The sequence below is a fragment of the Triticum dicoccoides genome, chromosome 1B, assembly GCF_002162155.2.
Source record: "Triticum dicoccoides isolate Atlit2015 ecotype Zavitan chromosome 1B, WEW_v2.0, whole genome shotgun sequence".
NCBI classification, from domain to species: Eukaryota; Viridiplantae; Streptophyta; class Magnoliopsida; order Poales; family Poaceae; genus Triticum; species Triticum dicoccoides.
Window position 1 is genome coordinate 77,313,148 of NC_041381.1, and position 13,233 is coordinate 77,326,380.

General features: G+C 47.1%; 2 protein-coding genes and 1 long non-coding RNA gene across 5 annotated transcripts; 1 reads left to right on the plus strand and 2 right to left on the minus strand.

The window, feature by feature from the left end:
- Positions 1–680: 680 nt before the first annotated feature.
- On the plus strand, positions 681–6,755 carry LOC119320473 (ketohexokinase-like). Of its 2 annotated transcripts, none has more exons than XM_037594558.1 (12): positions 681–929; positions 1,040–1,129; positions 1,248–1,325; positions 2,952–3,026; positions 3,798–3,850; positions 4,714–4,864; positions 5,122–5,238; positions 5,362–5,485; positions 5,641–5,726; positions 5,847–5,982; positions 6,251–6,303; positions 6,413–6,755. In XM_037594558.1, exons 1-12 carry the CDS (start codon positions 789–791, stop codon positions 6,503–6,505), a joined length of 1,197 nt encoding a protein of 398 aa, XP_037450455.1. In that variant the 5' UTR covers positions 681–788; the 3' UTR covers positions 6,506–6,755. The 2 variants fall into 2 exon arrangements, with proteins under 2 accessions (XP_037450455.1, XP_037450450.1); XM_037594553.1 differs by having other exon boundaries at positions 695–929; positions 5,626–5,726.
- A 1,060-nt stretch (positions 6,756–7,815) lies between these two features.
- Positions 7,816–8,877, minus strand: LOC119320499. Its single transcript, XR_005155031.1, has 2 exons — positions 8,666–8,877; positions 7,816–8,585 (listed from the first exon to the last, which is right to left on the minus strand). It is a non-coding gene; the product is annotated as an uncharacterized LOC119320499 (long non-coding RNA).
- A 685-nt stretch (positions 8,878–9,562) lies between these two features.
- Positions 9,563–12,773, minus strand: LOC119320505. 2 transcript variants are annotated; one of them, XM_037594574.1, is made up of 4 exons: positions 12,629–12,773; positions 11,820–12,497; positions 11,278–11,364; positions 9,563–11,170 (listed from the first exon to the last, which is right to left on the minus strand). In XM_037594574.1, exons 2-4 carry the CDS (start codon positions 12,150–12,152, stop codon positions 9,932–9,934), a joined length of 1,659 nt encoding a protein of 552 aa, XP_037450471.1. In that variant the 5' UTR covers positions 12,153–12,497; positions 12,629–12,773; the 3' UTR covers positions 9,563–9,931. The 2 variants fall into 2 exon arrangements, with proteins under 2 accessions (XP_037450471.1, XP_037450476.1); XM_037594579.1 differs by lacking the exon at positions 12,629–12,773 and having other exon boundaries at positions 11,820–12,615.
- Positions 12,774–13,233: the final 460 nt, after the last annotated feature.

Here is a 13,233-nt window from a genome sequence, read left to right on the forward strand (position 1 = left end):
AGCCATGGCAGGGCTCTCTCTGGGTCTGGCATGGGCTGACGTAGAGGGGCGCCACACCAGGAACGTCGCTGATGCAGTGGGAAGTCCGGCGGCCTACGGACACCAGGGGCTAGTCGGCGACCGCTGCGAGCAGCACGCCCGGCGGCGACGCCCTGTAGACGTGGTCGTCGATGAACTCCTCGAAGAACCGGAACGGCGGGCACCTCGCGTCGCTGAGCTCGTCGACGGTGATGTCCGCGCCGGCCTCCACGAAAAACCACGCCCTTCCCGGCGCAGCGCAGTCCACGATGAACGGCGGCCAGCATATACGGACATCGTGCAGCAGTAGCAGGTGGTGAGAGGATCAGTTCGTGGCGCTTCATGCGGAGGAAACGGAGCAGAAGGGAGAAGCATCGTGCGGCAGTTTACGATTACACAGCATATTGGGCGTAATGAGATTACAACTAGGCTGGGACCCGCGTTATCTCATTACGGCCGGGTCGATCCAAACAAGATTCAACGTTATCCATTACCAGCGTAAACTGACGTTACAAATCGGCGAACCAAACACCTCCTGAATCTCTAGCAAGAGTTGTATTCCAATGGTCCGAACAGTCGAGATCGCCCACAAGAGAACAAAACACTTTCGCAGGACTACTCGGCACCAAGCGCAAATCCGACGGAAGCCGGGGCCCACACTCACTTCACTCTCGTCAGCTACCTTCCAAACTCTCTCAACGTCGCAACTCGCAAGTCGATCGCAACCACTCCCGGCTCTGACCGTCGCTGTCCACCCACATCCGCCCACCATGTCGCTCATCCGCTACTTGCCGTCGCCGTATCTTCCCCTCCCCTCTGCCGCGGTCCGCCGCCGTGGATTCCTCCGCTCCGCCGCGCCATCCGGTGCCCGTGCCGCCGCTGTCCATGTCCTCGCCGCGAACCGCGTCGTGGTGCGACACTGGGCGGCCTCGTACACTAACCTTCTCACTCACAGGCCAATGCTGGTCATGGGTCTGATGAATCGGCCGTGACTGAGCTTCCTTCCTTTTTGCTTTTGCAGCTGGGGTGCGGGCTGGTGACGCTGGACTACCTGGCCACGGTGGACGCGTACCCGCGGCCCGACGACAAGATCCGCAGCGGGGAGCTGCAGGTACCCTACCCCTTCCGTGCGCGCGGTTGTTCCCCCTCCACGAGCTGGATTTGCGGCAGGGTGTATGCTGTACCTTGAGTACTAGTGGCCATTCCCTGGTGGTTCTTTGTGTGCGCAGATATCGGGAGGCGGGAACGCCGGGAACGCATTGACAGGCGCTGCTCGTCTGGGCCTCAACACAAGGCTCATCTCCAAGGTAGTAAATTCCTCCACCTCGTCTTGTGGCAACACGTTGAGTATTTTGACCTTACGGATTTTCCATTGAGATGGTAGGATCACGTAAAACTTGATCCCTCAGAAATTTTACTTTTACCAATTCTTTCAAACATTTGCTCAAACAATTGGAACAAATTCATCACATTTCAAAATAAACACCTCCAATCCATATTAATTGCCGCTCATTTAGTACCGAAAAAGGCTTTCGCCCCGCTTTATATATAAAGCAAACTGCCCGAGCCACAATATCCATACAAAGGTACACAACACACACACACACACGAGAAGTCCACAAACACCAATAGTGCAACAAGGGTTAGTGCTGAGGGCACAACTCAACAAGCTCAACTAAACATTGGCCCAAGGTACACAAAAAAGCTTTGTTTTCCTTGGTCTTGTAGTTGCAGGACCAACCGCTCTTTTTTGATGTTTTGGTATCCTTGACACCCTCCACCTCCTCGACCTCAACATTTCTCATCATCTCTTGGGTCGTCAAGGCCGAGTGTGTGACTTACATTTAATTGTTCCATGAAATCGGCCACACCATCATTCATTTGCTCACTACAAAAGCAAAAAAAAAAAAACTACTCCATCCGTTCCTAAATATAAGCCCTTTTACTCTTTTAGAGATTCCAATATGAAATACATACGGAGCAAAATAAGTGGATCTACACTCTAAAATATGTCTAGATACACACGTATGTAGTACGTATTGAAATACTTAAAAATACTTATATTTAGAAACGGAGGGAGCAGCAATCAATATCACATCATGCATCACTCTCTTGAGCAATTGCAAAACAAAACGGAAAACATGGAAACTTTTACCTTGCCGGCATATCCTCGAGCACGTCGGCCTCGCCCCTAGTATCGTCTGAATCCATGTCTTCTTCCGCCACCAGAGGTGGAGGGGGTGTCGGCGCGGCTGCAGGAGGCCGAGGGGCCGGCGGCCTTCTTTTCGTCCCGACCATCATGGTGTCCGCCCTGGTCGATGGCCGACGATCCCGTTTGCTGGTCGGCGCCAACAAGGGTAGTAGGGTGGTGGCGACGGAGCAAGCAACGACCACCGCCGGCGACCGAAAGCTCTCGGTACCGTTCTTCCCTTGGAGCTGCCGTTTTGGTCCTTGTGGCGCCGAATTCGCGGCCGGCGGTTGGTCTTTGGCGCCGGCGAGGGTGGCTAGAGGTGGGGCTTTCCACTTCATCGATCATCGAGGCCGGGGACAGCCGGCGGCGGGGCAAGCGGCATCGCCATCAGGGGTTGAGTGGGAAAAATGTGGGCAAGTGGGAAGCAGCGGGGCTCGGCCTTATTTTTCCTGAGAACGGTCGCGGCTGGACTAAATTTGAGCAAGTGAGGGAAAGTTTTTAGGGGGAAAAAGTCATACTTGAGGTACTAAACTTTATAAGGGATTTGCTAGATGATGATTAATCCCCTAAACGAAATTTCCCCCCTCAAATGTACTCCCTCCGTCCCATAATGTAAGACGTTTTTTAACACTATTGTAGTGTCAGAACGTCTTACATTACAGGACAGAGGGAGTAACTTTTAAGAGATATCTTAGAGATGCCCTAAGCTTTACTTAACTTCGCTCAACTTATGTCTTTTCAGGTGGCCAACGATGAAATAGGAGGAACTGTTCGTTCGGAACTCGAGGAAGCTGGGATTGACGTGTCACATGTTATAGTAAGGCTTGAATTACGACTGAACTATTTCATCATGTGCATGCAAGTGATGATATGGTCATAGGCAAGGCACAACACTTTCTAACTGTTTCCCCAAAATAAACATTCAGATTTGTAGCATTCTGCTTTCCGGGCTCATATATTTGTTTCGAGAAAATGCAAAAGACTTTGCATTTCATTTCATTGAACGGGAAGAGAATACAGGTACCTCCCAGCAGGAGGGACACACGCACACACACCACCGTCCTCACCAAATGAGCAGGTGAGGAGGTGCCACCACCTACAGACAGCAATGATGAAAGGTCTTGCCTTGTCCAGCCTCTAACCATGAATGGCGAGGAAGCTAGACTCAGGGCTCATATATTTGTTGCTGCCACCAGGAGGATAGCAGCATCCCTTTCAGACAGTACCACTGAAATTATGGCCACTGCCCAAGAATAAAAAAACATAACTGAAATACTGAACGTGGGTACTTCTAACATGGATAGAAAACACATCTCTAATACTCTGTTTTAGCGGATATGTCTAATATTAAGTTGGATGGTACTAATTCTCTAGAAAAAGAAATTACACGACCACACAATTTGTTCTTGTGTTCAAGAAATAAAAAATACATGTCATCAGTTAAACCACCCATTTTGGCAATGATATGTCTTCTACAGAGAGTCAAAGCATTAACAGATGAGAGATGCATGTGAAATCTACAGTGAAATATCAGACTGGACTTCCCTTTGATTTTTTGTCTCATATTCTATGTGATTCTGCTTTGCAGATCTCTGATGGTGGAAACACAACATTTGTTTATGTCATTATTGATAAGAAAACGTGAGAACATATCTTTTCTTCATCAGCTTTATTTAAAGGCAGCTAGTACTTAGTTTCATGTAGTTATAACTAGGTGAGTGAAACAGTCCACACAGCTGAATGTAGATTTGCTGGTCATCTTGTCTACTCTGCCAGTACATATAGATAAATTTCCCAAAATAAAGTTTCCTATTTATCTGAGTGTCATCTGAAGACCTTGTCATACGAACATCTTTTTCCAATATCCTTTCTTGTTATGCACTTCGACATGAATTCTTTTGACAACTGTTAGAGTACGTAATGGGCCTAATTAGAGATAAGGGTCGCTTGCTTGGAAGTCAAGTAAACTTGGGCCTGGGCTGGCGGTATAGCCCATTAGTCTTAGGGTTAATTAGAGATAAGGGTCGCTTACTTGGAAGTCAAGTAAACCTCTCTATATAAAGAGAGGAGATGTATCAATCTAATCAAGCAAGAATTAAGAAGGAAATCCCTTCCCTCTTGCCCGGCCATGGGCAAAAAAGGTCCCCGGCCGGCCCTCTCGCGCCCTCCTTCTAGCAGCGCCATAACAACAACATAACGTAAATTGTTACTAAAAGGCCTCCACGGTGTTCGTTCAGGATACTGCATGTTTAGATCAGACATACAATTTAGAGTATACATAGAAACAAAGGACAATATTTTTTCTACACATAACCATTCTGTCATTTGCTGTCCACTTTCATTGTTTTACTGGTTCCTGAATCAATTTCTACATGAATGAAACTGTTAAACTTGTTTAAGAATAGGATTATGGTACACTGCTCTTATTCAACTTTTGCAAATTACTTTATGGCATCATAAACGAATTATCATACACGTACTTATAAAACTCTTTGCGTTTGTAGGAAAACCCGAACATGTATAATCACGTCAGGCTACCCTCCAATGGTTCCTGGTGACATATCAGTGTCAAATTTGTCAGCTGCACTACAAGATGTTAACTTGCTATACCTAGACGGATATTCACATGAAATGGCACTATCTGTTGGTAAGCAGGTAGTTTTTTTTTTCAAGTTGTTGCAGCATTAATTCACTGATACGTACATCATACATGTTTTTGTTTTGCCACTTTGTATGTGTTGTTCAATCTTCAAAAGTCCAGGTGTATCCTTAGTGGCAAACTAATTCTTTTCCTTCTTGTTATTTAGAAGATTTAAATTGAATTTCTGTAGATAACTAGTATACTACAGTAAGACTACATAAAACCTGCAAGATAAATATATCCCAGTTGGAGTGTGTTGCATGATGCACAGGCTGATCTAATGAAGATCCCAATACTGGTTGATGCGGAACCAGAAAGAACAAAGACAGAACTGGGGCATCTGCTCGACCTATCGAGTTACATTGTCTGTTCGGGTAAATTTCCAGAGGTATCGTGAGGCCATGACACATTTTAGCAGAAGTGAATATTCCTTGTGTCCAATTGTATGCTCTCAGTACACCTTGCATTGCTTTATGCACACACTAATTTCAGCGACGTCTTCTTTTTAAAGAAATGGACATCAATTTCCTGCATTCCTTCTGCACTACTAGAGATCCTTGTGCAATATCCCCGTGCGAGGTTCGTCATTGCAACCCTTGGAGAAAACGGGTGCATGATGCTTGAGAGGATCGAAGGTGATCAGCTTTAAAACTTTTGGTCTTGTCCTGATAAGAATAACACCAGCAAGGATCAACATGATGCGTAATTGTGGCCTTCGAGATTTTTCAGGCTCATTTTATTTTATTTTCTGGTCATCCGGTACCTTCCTGAACAGATGATTCTGGAATAGATGCGGTAGATATTGGGAATGTTGCTGAGTCCTTAAGGCTTAAAGTGCATAAAGATGACAATCTGCCAACTTGTGTATCATCCAAGGTATGAAAAAATTGACAATGTTTCTGGTCCTCGCAGCCATTTAACAATGTCGGGTCACCGAAATTACTGAAGAAACTGACATCTGTTAGGATTTTACCGTTTTGAAATTTATCATTCTAGTTCATGAGACTCTCTGGAAGAGGGCATGGGACTATACACGGAAGATTGCTCATAGGAACAGCAGAAAAAATCCCCGCTCCAGAGCTTGTTGACACCACCGGTTGTGGCGATGCGTTCATAGGAGCAGTGCTCTACGGTGAGGCATATCAACTTGTTCCTTTCTTATTCATGATATTATCTTTCGCGTATAGGAAGATTGCTACTCCCTCCGTTCCAAATTACTCGTCATGGTTTTAGTTCAAATTTAAACTAAAACCATGACGAGTAATTTGGAACGGAGGGAGTACGTATGAATAAGCAGTAGGCGTACTGATTTCTCGCTGGCATAAGTTCAGGCCAGTTATTTTTGCTTTCAAATACATAGATGGTGACTGTCGAAATTCCCCCCTGTTGATTCTACACAGGGCTGTGCACAGAGATGGCTCCGGAAAAGATGCTGCCTTTTGCCTGTCAAGTGGTAAAACAGTGCTCAATCTGCTAATGCCACGAAAGAAGTGGCTTTATTCCGACTGAGATGTACACTGAGAGCCTGATTGGTTTGGTTTGGTTTGCTGTTCGTGTGGCAGGCAGGCATCAAATGCAGAGCCATCGGCGCGCGCACCGGCCTACCGTGGCGATCCGATGCCCGCTTGTCCAAGTACTTGCGTGAGGCACCCTGAAAGAATTGTGTGGGAAAAAAGGAACGGCTTGGAGAGGATGCAACATGTTCTTGGCTGTCCACCATGGGAGTGGACTGAAACATGCATGATATATGGTGCGGTACAAGTGTCGTCGTAAATAGCTCGCGTGTCAATGCCATATACGTATGTTTGGTTGAATAAAATCCGTCCGTGATGTGGGAATTTCCTGATTTGTTAGTTTAAACAAGGCCCACAATTTATGCAGCGCATATGTGAAATTCTTGTGTTCTATCCAAGAATTTGGCCACTATATCTCGAAAAATTTGGCCATTTTCTGACAACTTCACATAGATACCCAGTAATCCTCACCCCTGCCTTCAGTCCTCGGTTTCACACCAACAATTCCACCTTGTCCCTTCTGTAAAAAAGAAAATCGAGAGAAATTGGCCACTATATATCCTAAAACTTTCATTTTCATATTAGAGAAGCAGGGTATCAATTACAAGAATCGTACACAAACATGCGAACAATAGCACCGCAATTCACCCACACCTACACGAGAAGTCCATCGCTGCACGCAGCGCATCCACGGCTGGGGAAGAGTCGCGATTAGGACTCGCTGGAAGTGCTACTTTGAGTATAGAGCACCGCCGACGTGCGTATTAGTTGTACTATGCACTGACAACCGGACTAACCCATCTAACGCAAGCACTGCACATGTACAGACGTGAGGACACAATATTACCGTTGCACTAAACATTGCACCCACCTGCATGTATTTAAGGCCCATGCACCAGCCAGCCGTGGACAGCACAGATCGTTTTGCACGTTTTGCACTGACAAAAAAGGTTCCACCAATACAAAAGAGACGCAACCACACAGCGAGCCAGCACATCAAACATTTTTGAAAAACGCATGAGGCAGGTCAAAGCAGGAAATATAGGAACAACAGCACTATGTCAATTTTACAGTTCAATAAAGTTGTGACATCCCTTATTGGGAAATGAAAATCACACGCCAAGGCTAAGACTAATAGCATGAATTAAAATTGCAGTACCATCCAGCCTGATTCAGTCTATATTCTCTCCCCCACTCTACATTCAGACTGCTGCACGAAATTCACTAAACTTTATTGAACTGTAAGGACCATTTTTATGACAAGGACCATTTTATGACAAGCCTGATTCAGTCTATATTCTCTCCCCCACTCTACATTCAGACTGCTGCACGAAATTCACTAAACTTCTGCAAATGGATTCCACCGAAGTATAGCTTTCCCTTTGCAATGTTTGAACACTAAGAAAAGTCACCATCCAACAGATAATCACCGAACAGAATAACATTGACCAGAAAGAACTTAATCACGCAATTACGGTGCTTCTTATTACTAGCAATTCAAGCTCTTTTTGTCACTGAAAATTAACCAGGGACATACTACAGCAGTGGCACGGGTATTTTTTTGCTGACCAACCACTGGTTAGGGCTTAAGCAAAACATCTACGAACTTGTTGGGAAGGGTTGATTCAGATTTCTGTTGTTTCCTCCAGTCTTTATCCAGAGCCCTACCCAAATTCACAAGTCTAATGAATATTTCAGTACTTGCTCGCACGACTGAGAACAGGAAAATGCACAATTGGCGTAAACGGCAGAAAATCAGTAGCTAGCTGCGCTTCCAGCCAACGCGGATGGTGGTGTTCCCCGAACCCGGCCCGTTTTGGGCTAAGGACTGCACGACCGAGCTCGAGACGACGGCCGGCGTATCGTCGCAGTCTCGCGCCGACGGCACGACCACGCCCCCAGAACTGAATGTCGTGCAGGAACCCGAAGAGCCACTGCGGCGGCTGGACTCGGCGGATGTGCGCGAGAAGACGGCAGGAGTCCCGCACCCGGGGTTTGCGGACGCCACATCTCCGCCACCAGCACTGAAGCTCTTGCAGGAAGCCCCGGAGGACTGGACATCAGCAAGCCCACCCCTCGATCCAACCGACGAATGTCCGGCGAGGGAGCTTCGACGGCCGAATCCGGCGAGACTACGGCCGAATCGGGCAAAGCGTCACCGCCCTCGCCCAAAACAAACGGCGGCTCGCACGCCTCTGAACCCGTTGCCGATGAGATCGTTCTGCAGCACCGGCGACCGGAACGAGCTAGTTAGATCTATATTTCAACCCAGAACAACTAAAGACAAGGGGGTTCACTCACCCAGAGTCCAACGCCGCCTCCGTCTTCGCTCTGAGATTCGCCATGAGCAGCGCCAGCCGGAACAGGAAGCGGCCCCGACGCCGGTGCTGTTCTTGCTGCTCACCTTGCTCTTCGCCCACCAAGACGGGGAAAGGAATTCGTGCGAGACGCACCAAATGCGACTAATCACAAGGCCCAGTCCCGTACATAGCTTTCCGGGCAGACCACCGGGGCCAGCGGTGCAGAGAAACGATGGCCCACTCTGCACGACGCGCGGGGCACGTCTCTTGTCCGCGTCAGACAAGTACCATGGACCGAGCCCACTGCACGGACGCGACATAGTGTATCTCTCTGTATTACACGATGTATCTCCGCTTTAGCGCTTTAGCAAATCAAACTGCACGCATCACCACGCGACTCGGGTGCGGCCGGATAACTGCGTGCAGCTGCCGCTGCGTGCAGGACATCCACTCTCACACCTACACCACACTGAGTAGGCTAACCCCTCACAAATCGGTCACCACCGGAAGCTCCAGCATGTTCCCAGTCGTCCCAATCCGCAAAAGATGAGGTCCACCACACCCGGGACAGATCGTTACATGTTTGAGATTAGCGAACACTCGCGTTTCTCGTTTCCACAGGTTCAAACCCTTGACGATCAGTAGGCATCGTATAACAGACTAGTGAATTTTTAGCACTAGTTATTCTGCACCTAGTTAAGAACCAGGGAATCAAACCCTCTGTCCCTAGTTATTCTGTAAGAACTTGGCTGGAGAGTAGTCCCTAGTGATTTTCTTACAGAATAACTAGTGAATAACCAGTCTAGGGACTACTCTCCAGCTAAGAATTTTCATGAGGCACTCTTTTCTCCTAATAATACTATCAAGCATGCATAATCAAATGCCTCACAATGCCAGCAGGCAATCAACAACATGTACCACAAACAGGCGTTTTTGGCGCTAGAATAGTATATGGCCCATAGAAATATGACCAATAGCTAGGTAGTGGAAATTCTGCTCTTCTATTACAGAGTGACAAAGATTACTAGCATCTGCGGCCTCCTAATAAAAAGGCCCGTATGACCGACAGGTTAAACACCAACCCATCTAAGAAAATATCTCCACCACACAACCTAGTTAATTACTGTACAAGGAACATCTTCACCTCTCATGTGAAGGAAAACCCTACGGACCAGCTACTAGTAACATCACCGGTTTTATTGTCCTATTGTCCACGAAGCCCGCCAAATGCTAAAGACGGGACAGCCTCCGACTTTGAGAGTGCTGCTTAAGCCCAGTCGTCGAGTTCAAAGTCAAATATAAGGCCTGTAGAATCCAATCCGGAAGAGTCCCTCTGATGAGCAGCTTCTAACAATAATTCATCTGCAGGGGGGCTTAGAAAACCATCAAGATGAGCTTCATCTGGACTAAGACTGCCACCATAATTCAGAGGATGCAAAGTTTGCTTAGGAGCATTTGTCTGGGTACCACCACCTGTTGTATGAATGTGCAAGCCATGCCCACTAGAAGTCATCAGGTTTACGGCTGACGCAACAGACTCGGCATGAAGGCCCTCCTCCCCTTGGTTTGCACCGGCATCCAGAGGTTGAGGGGAAGTCCTCACAGGCTGCTGGGACCGTGAAGTACTGGTATTGTAAGCAGAATCATCTAATACTCCCAGATCCGATGCCACACTAGCAAGTATGTCTTGCCAGCTTTGTGTGGAAACATCGATTACTGGTTCTGGCAGGAATTGTCTGCTCTCATTCATAAGCGAGGTGCACCGGGAAAGTTGAGGTCCTACGCCGTGCACTACATTTGAGGCAGCCTGTGAAGATGCTGCCAGCTGACCTTGTTGCCCCTGAGATGCTATTGGCGCACTGAGAGATCTCTGAGGGGCACTTTTCTTGACAGTACCACTGAAAGGATTGGTTCTTTGTATAGGTTGAACTTGCTGAGATAAATGGGTAGTATTAGTTCCTGGTATAGCTTGAACTGGCTGTGATACATGTGGCAATGCATTGTTCATAAGGGACGGGGTACTGATTGGAGCACTAGGACCAAATTGGTCAGCATTTCGGATTGTGTGACCTGGAGAAGCTGTCCCTACTCTTTTGAAGTTTCCACGTGAATGAATGTTTTGAGCAGTGTGGACATTGTTTGTACTTCTCCCCGCTTTTGTCGCAAGGGATGCTCTTGGTGTACTGATAGTCCGTCCTACATTCAGTGAGACTCTAACTGAAGTGTGTCTTTGTTGGTTTTGGCTCATAACATGCACAAGAGGACTTCTGTTTGCAAAAGACGCGACTTGACACTGTATATCCTTCTTAATGGATGGTGCCATTGTTGGGTAGATGGCATTCTGGCATTGTTCTGGACGAGATGCTGGAAGACTTTTAGACTTGAATGCTTGCCGCAGCTGTTTCCACTTTGATTCCTTATCCGTAGCATGACAATGATCATTAAGCTGGATACCTTTACCCCAATAATTACATGGAGCTGGAGCATCACATACAAAACAGTGACACTGCATTTAAGAAGTAACAATTAAAATGGCTTAAAAAATGTACATTGTCTAATGATACTCAACTAGTATTCACCAACAGCATCATGTAGTTAACACTTGTTACTTACCATGCTACAATGCTTCACATGAGAAGTAGCGCTGAAGGGCAAGTTAGAACATAGATGGCGTGAATGAGGGAAGTCCCTGCACGCTACCTGCAAAAAAAATGAGAACTTGTTAAGGTTAAACATCGAAGGAATGCTACTGAAGCCTGCCTGCAGGTAAAACTGTAGCTTCTATGGAAAGCCCTAAATTATCTTTTGTTAAATTTAACATGAATTAAAAACCACAAATATATTCATAAGCAATAAAGACAGGTAGGCATGAATTAATATGTGTCATTAAGCAAACCATCTCCATGTTGCATGTTGAATGATGCATCTTTAACCACATTCATAGTGTTTGAAACTACTAAATTAATGCAAGCTCTCTAAACAATATCCGTGACTCGATCCAAATTCACATATATACATCCAAAGAAATCAGCACAAGATGGTCATGCATAGTACAAAGCATTTCATTTCCATACATAGTGTCGAACATAACAAGGCACTGCTTATATGGTATGAACAAAATGCATTGCTGTGATGAAATGGAAGGAAACAAATACCGGTCCTTTCTCCCCAACTATCTGCAATTCATCGGAGCTGCTATCTCCCACACTCCCCTTGTCCTCCCCGATGGTAATAGCCTTCTCAGGGTCACCATCTAGAACCACACAATCATCATCATCCTCATCATCACCACCACCACCGCCGGCGGCGGGGTTGGCCTTCTTCTGTGGCGGCGAGAACTCACCCATCACCACGAGATCAAAGAAATCGTCTCCATTTGGCTCATCATCATTCAAAAGCTTCCCAAGCCAGTCGTCAGCTGGCTTCCTGGGCATGGGAAGGTCCTCCTCGTCGGAGCTGATCTCCACAAAATCCACGACCGACCCCATCCAGCCCCCCGAACCCTAACACGGCCGCGCCCCGGGGTTGGGGCCAGATTGGCCAGATTGGCAAGAACTTGGAGGACCTCCGAGGAACCAAGAAACCCTCGCGAAGAAAATAATACTAGGCGGGGAAAGGGTAGCCCAAGATGTCGTCGGCCAGCATGGATCCGGAACCAAATATGGCTCCCAAGAAACGCCTCTAGGAGAAGGCCTAGCTCGCCAGAAGGAAATCTATGGATTCTTGGCTCGGTCGGCGGTCGCCGCCGCCGCACTCAACGGTTCTGCCGCTGGAAAAGGTCCGGAATTTCGGCCGCGATTGGGGGTGAGGAAAGCGCCTGGAAGAGGGAGAACCTGGAGATAAAGCGCAGAAAATTAGAGCAGGGAAGATCGGGAGCGCATGCCCGGCCAAGAACTAGAAATGGATTAGCGTAGCGGAAACACGCAGGAAAAAAAAGGGAGGGGGAGAGAGAGGAGTGCCCAACCTGAAGCAATCCTCTCCTGGATGGAGAAGAGAAGAGGAGGAAGAAGAGGGCAGGGCAGAGCAGGCCAAGCTTAACTGCTTCTTGTATAGAAAATCTCACAAGGGATTTCGCTTTTATTTCCGCGCTATATTTCTCTGTTTCATTTATACCAAACATCGTATTGCCGATATTCCTATGTGCCCAAGCCAAGAGAAGACTGGATGTGAACACCGGCGGACATTGGGGTACTCACTAATCACTATTAGCAGGAAACAACTAGCAGAAAAAAAGATGAACGCACTTTCACTCCTTGCTCTTCAGCACGTACTCACACGAGGGACTCTCAAATCTCTATTTCAGACCATAATCTTTCGATCCCTTTACCGAAGTGATTGATAGCAGGGCTCCAAAATCATAGGGCTTCTTCTATTTTTAGTGTGAACTCACTTCTATTCTATATCAAGATAGGGGCTTCAGTACTTGGCTGACCGCCCGGTGGAAGACCTGGTTCTACCACACAAGGGCAGCTTTCGTAGTCCAGGATTATTTTCCTCATATGTAATTTCACCTCGGCGATGAGGTCATGTCGTGAGAGCGCGACTTGACGGGTTAATGGTTCCATTGTA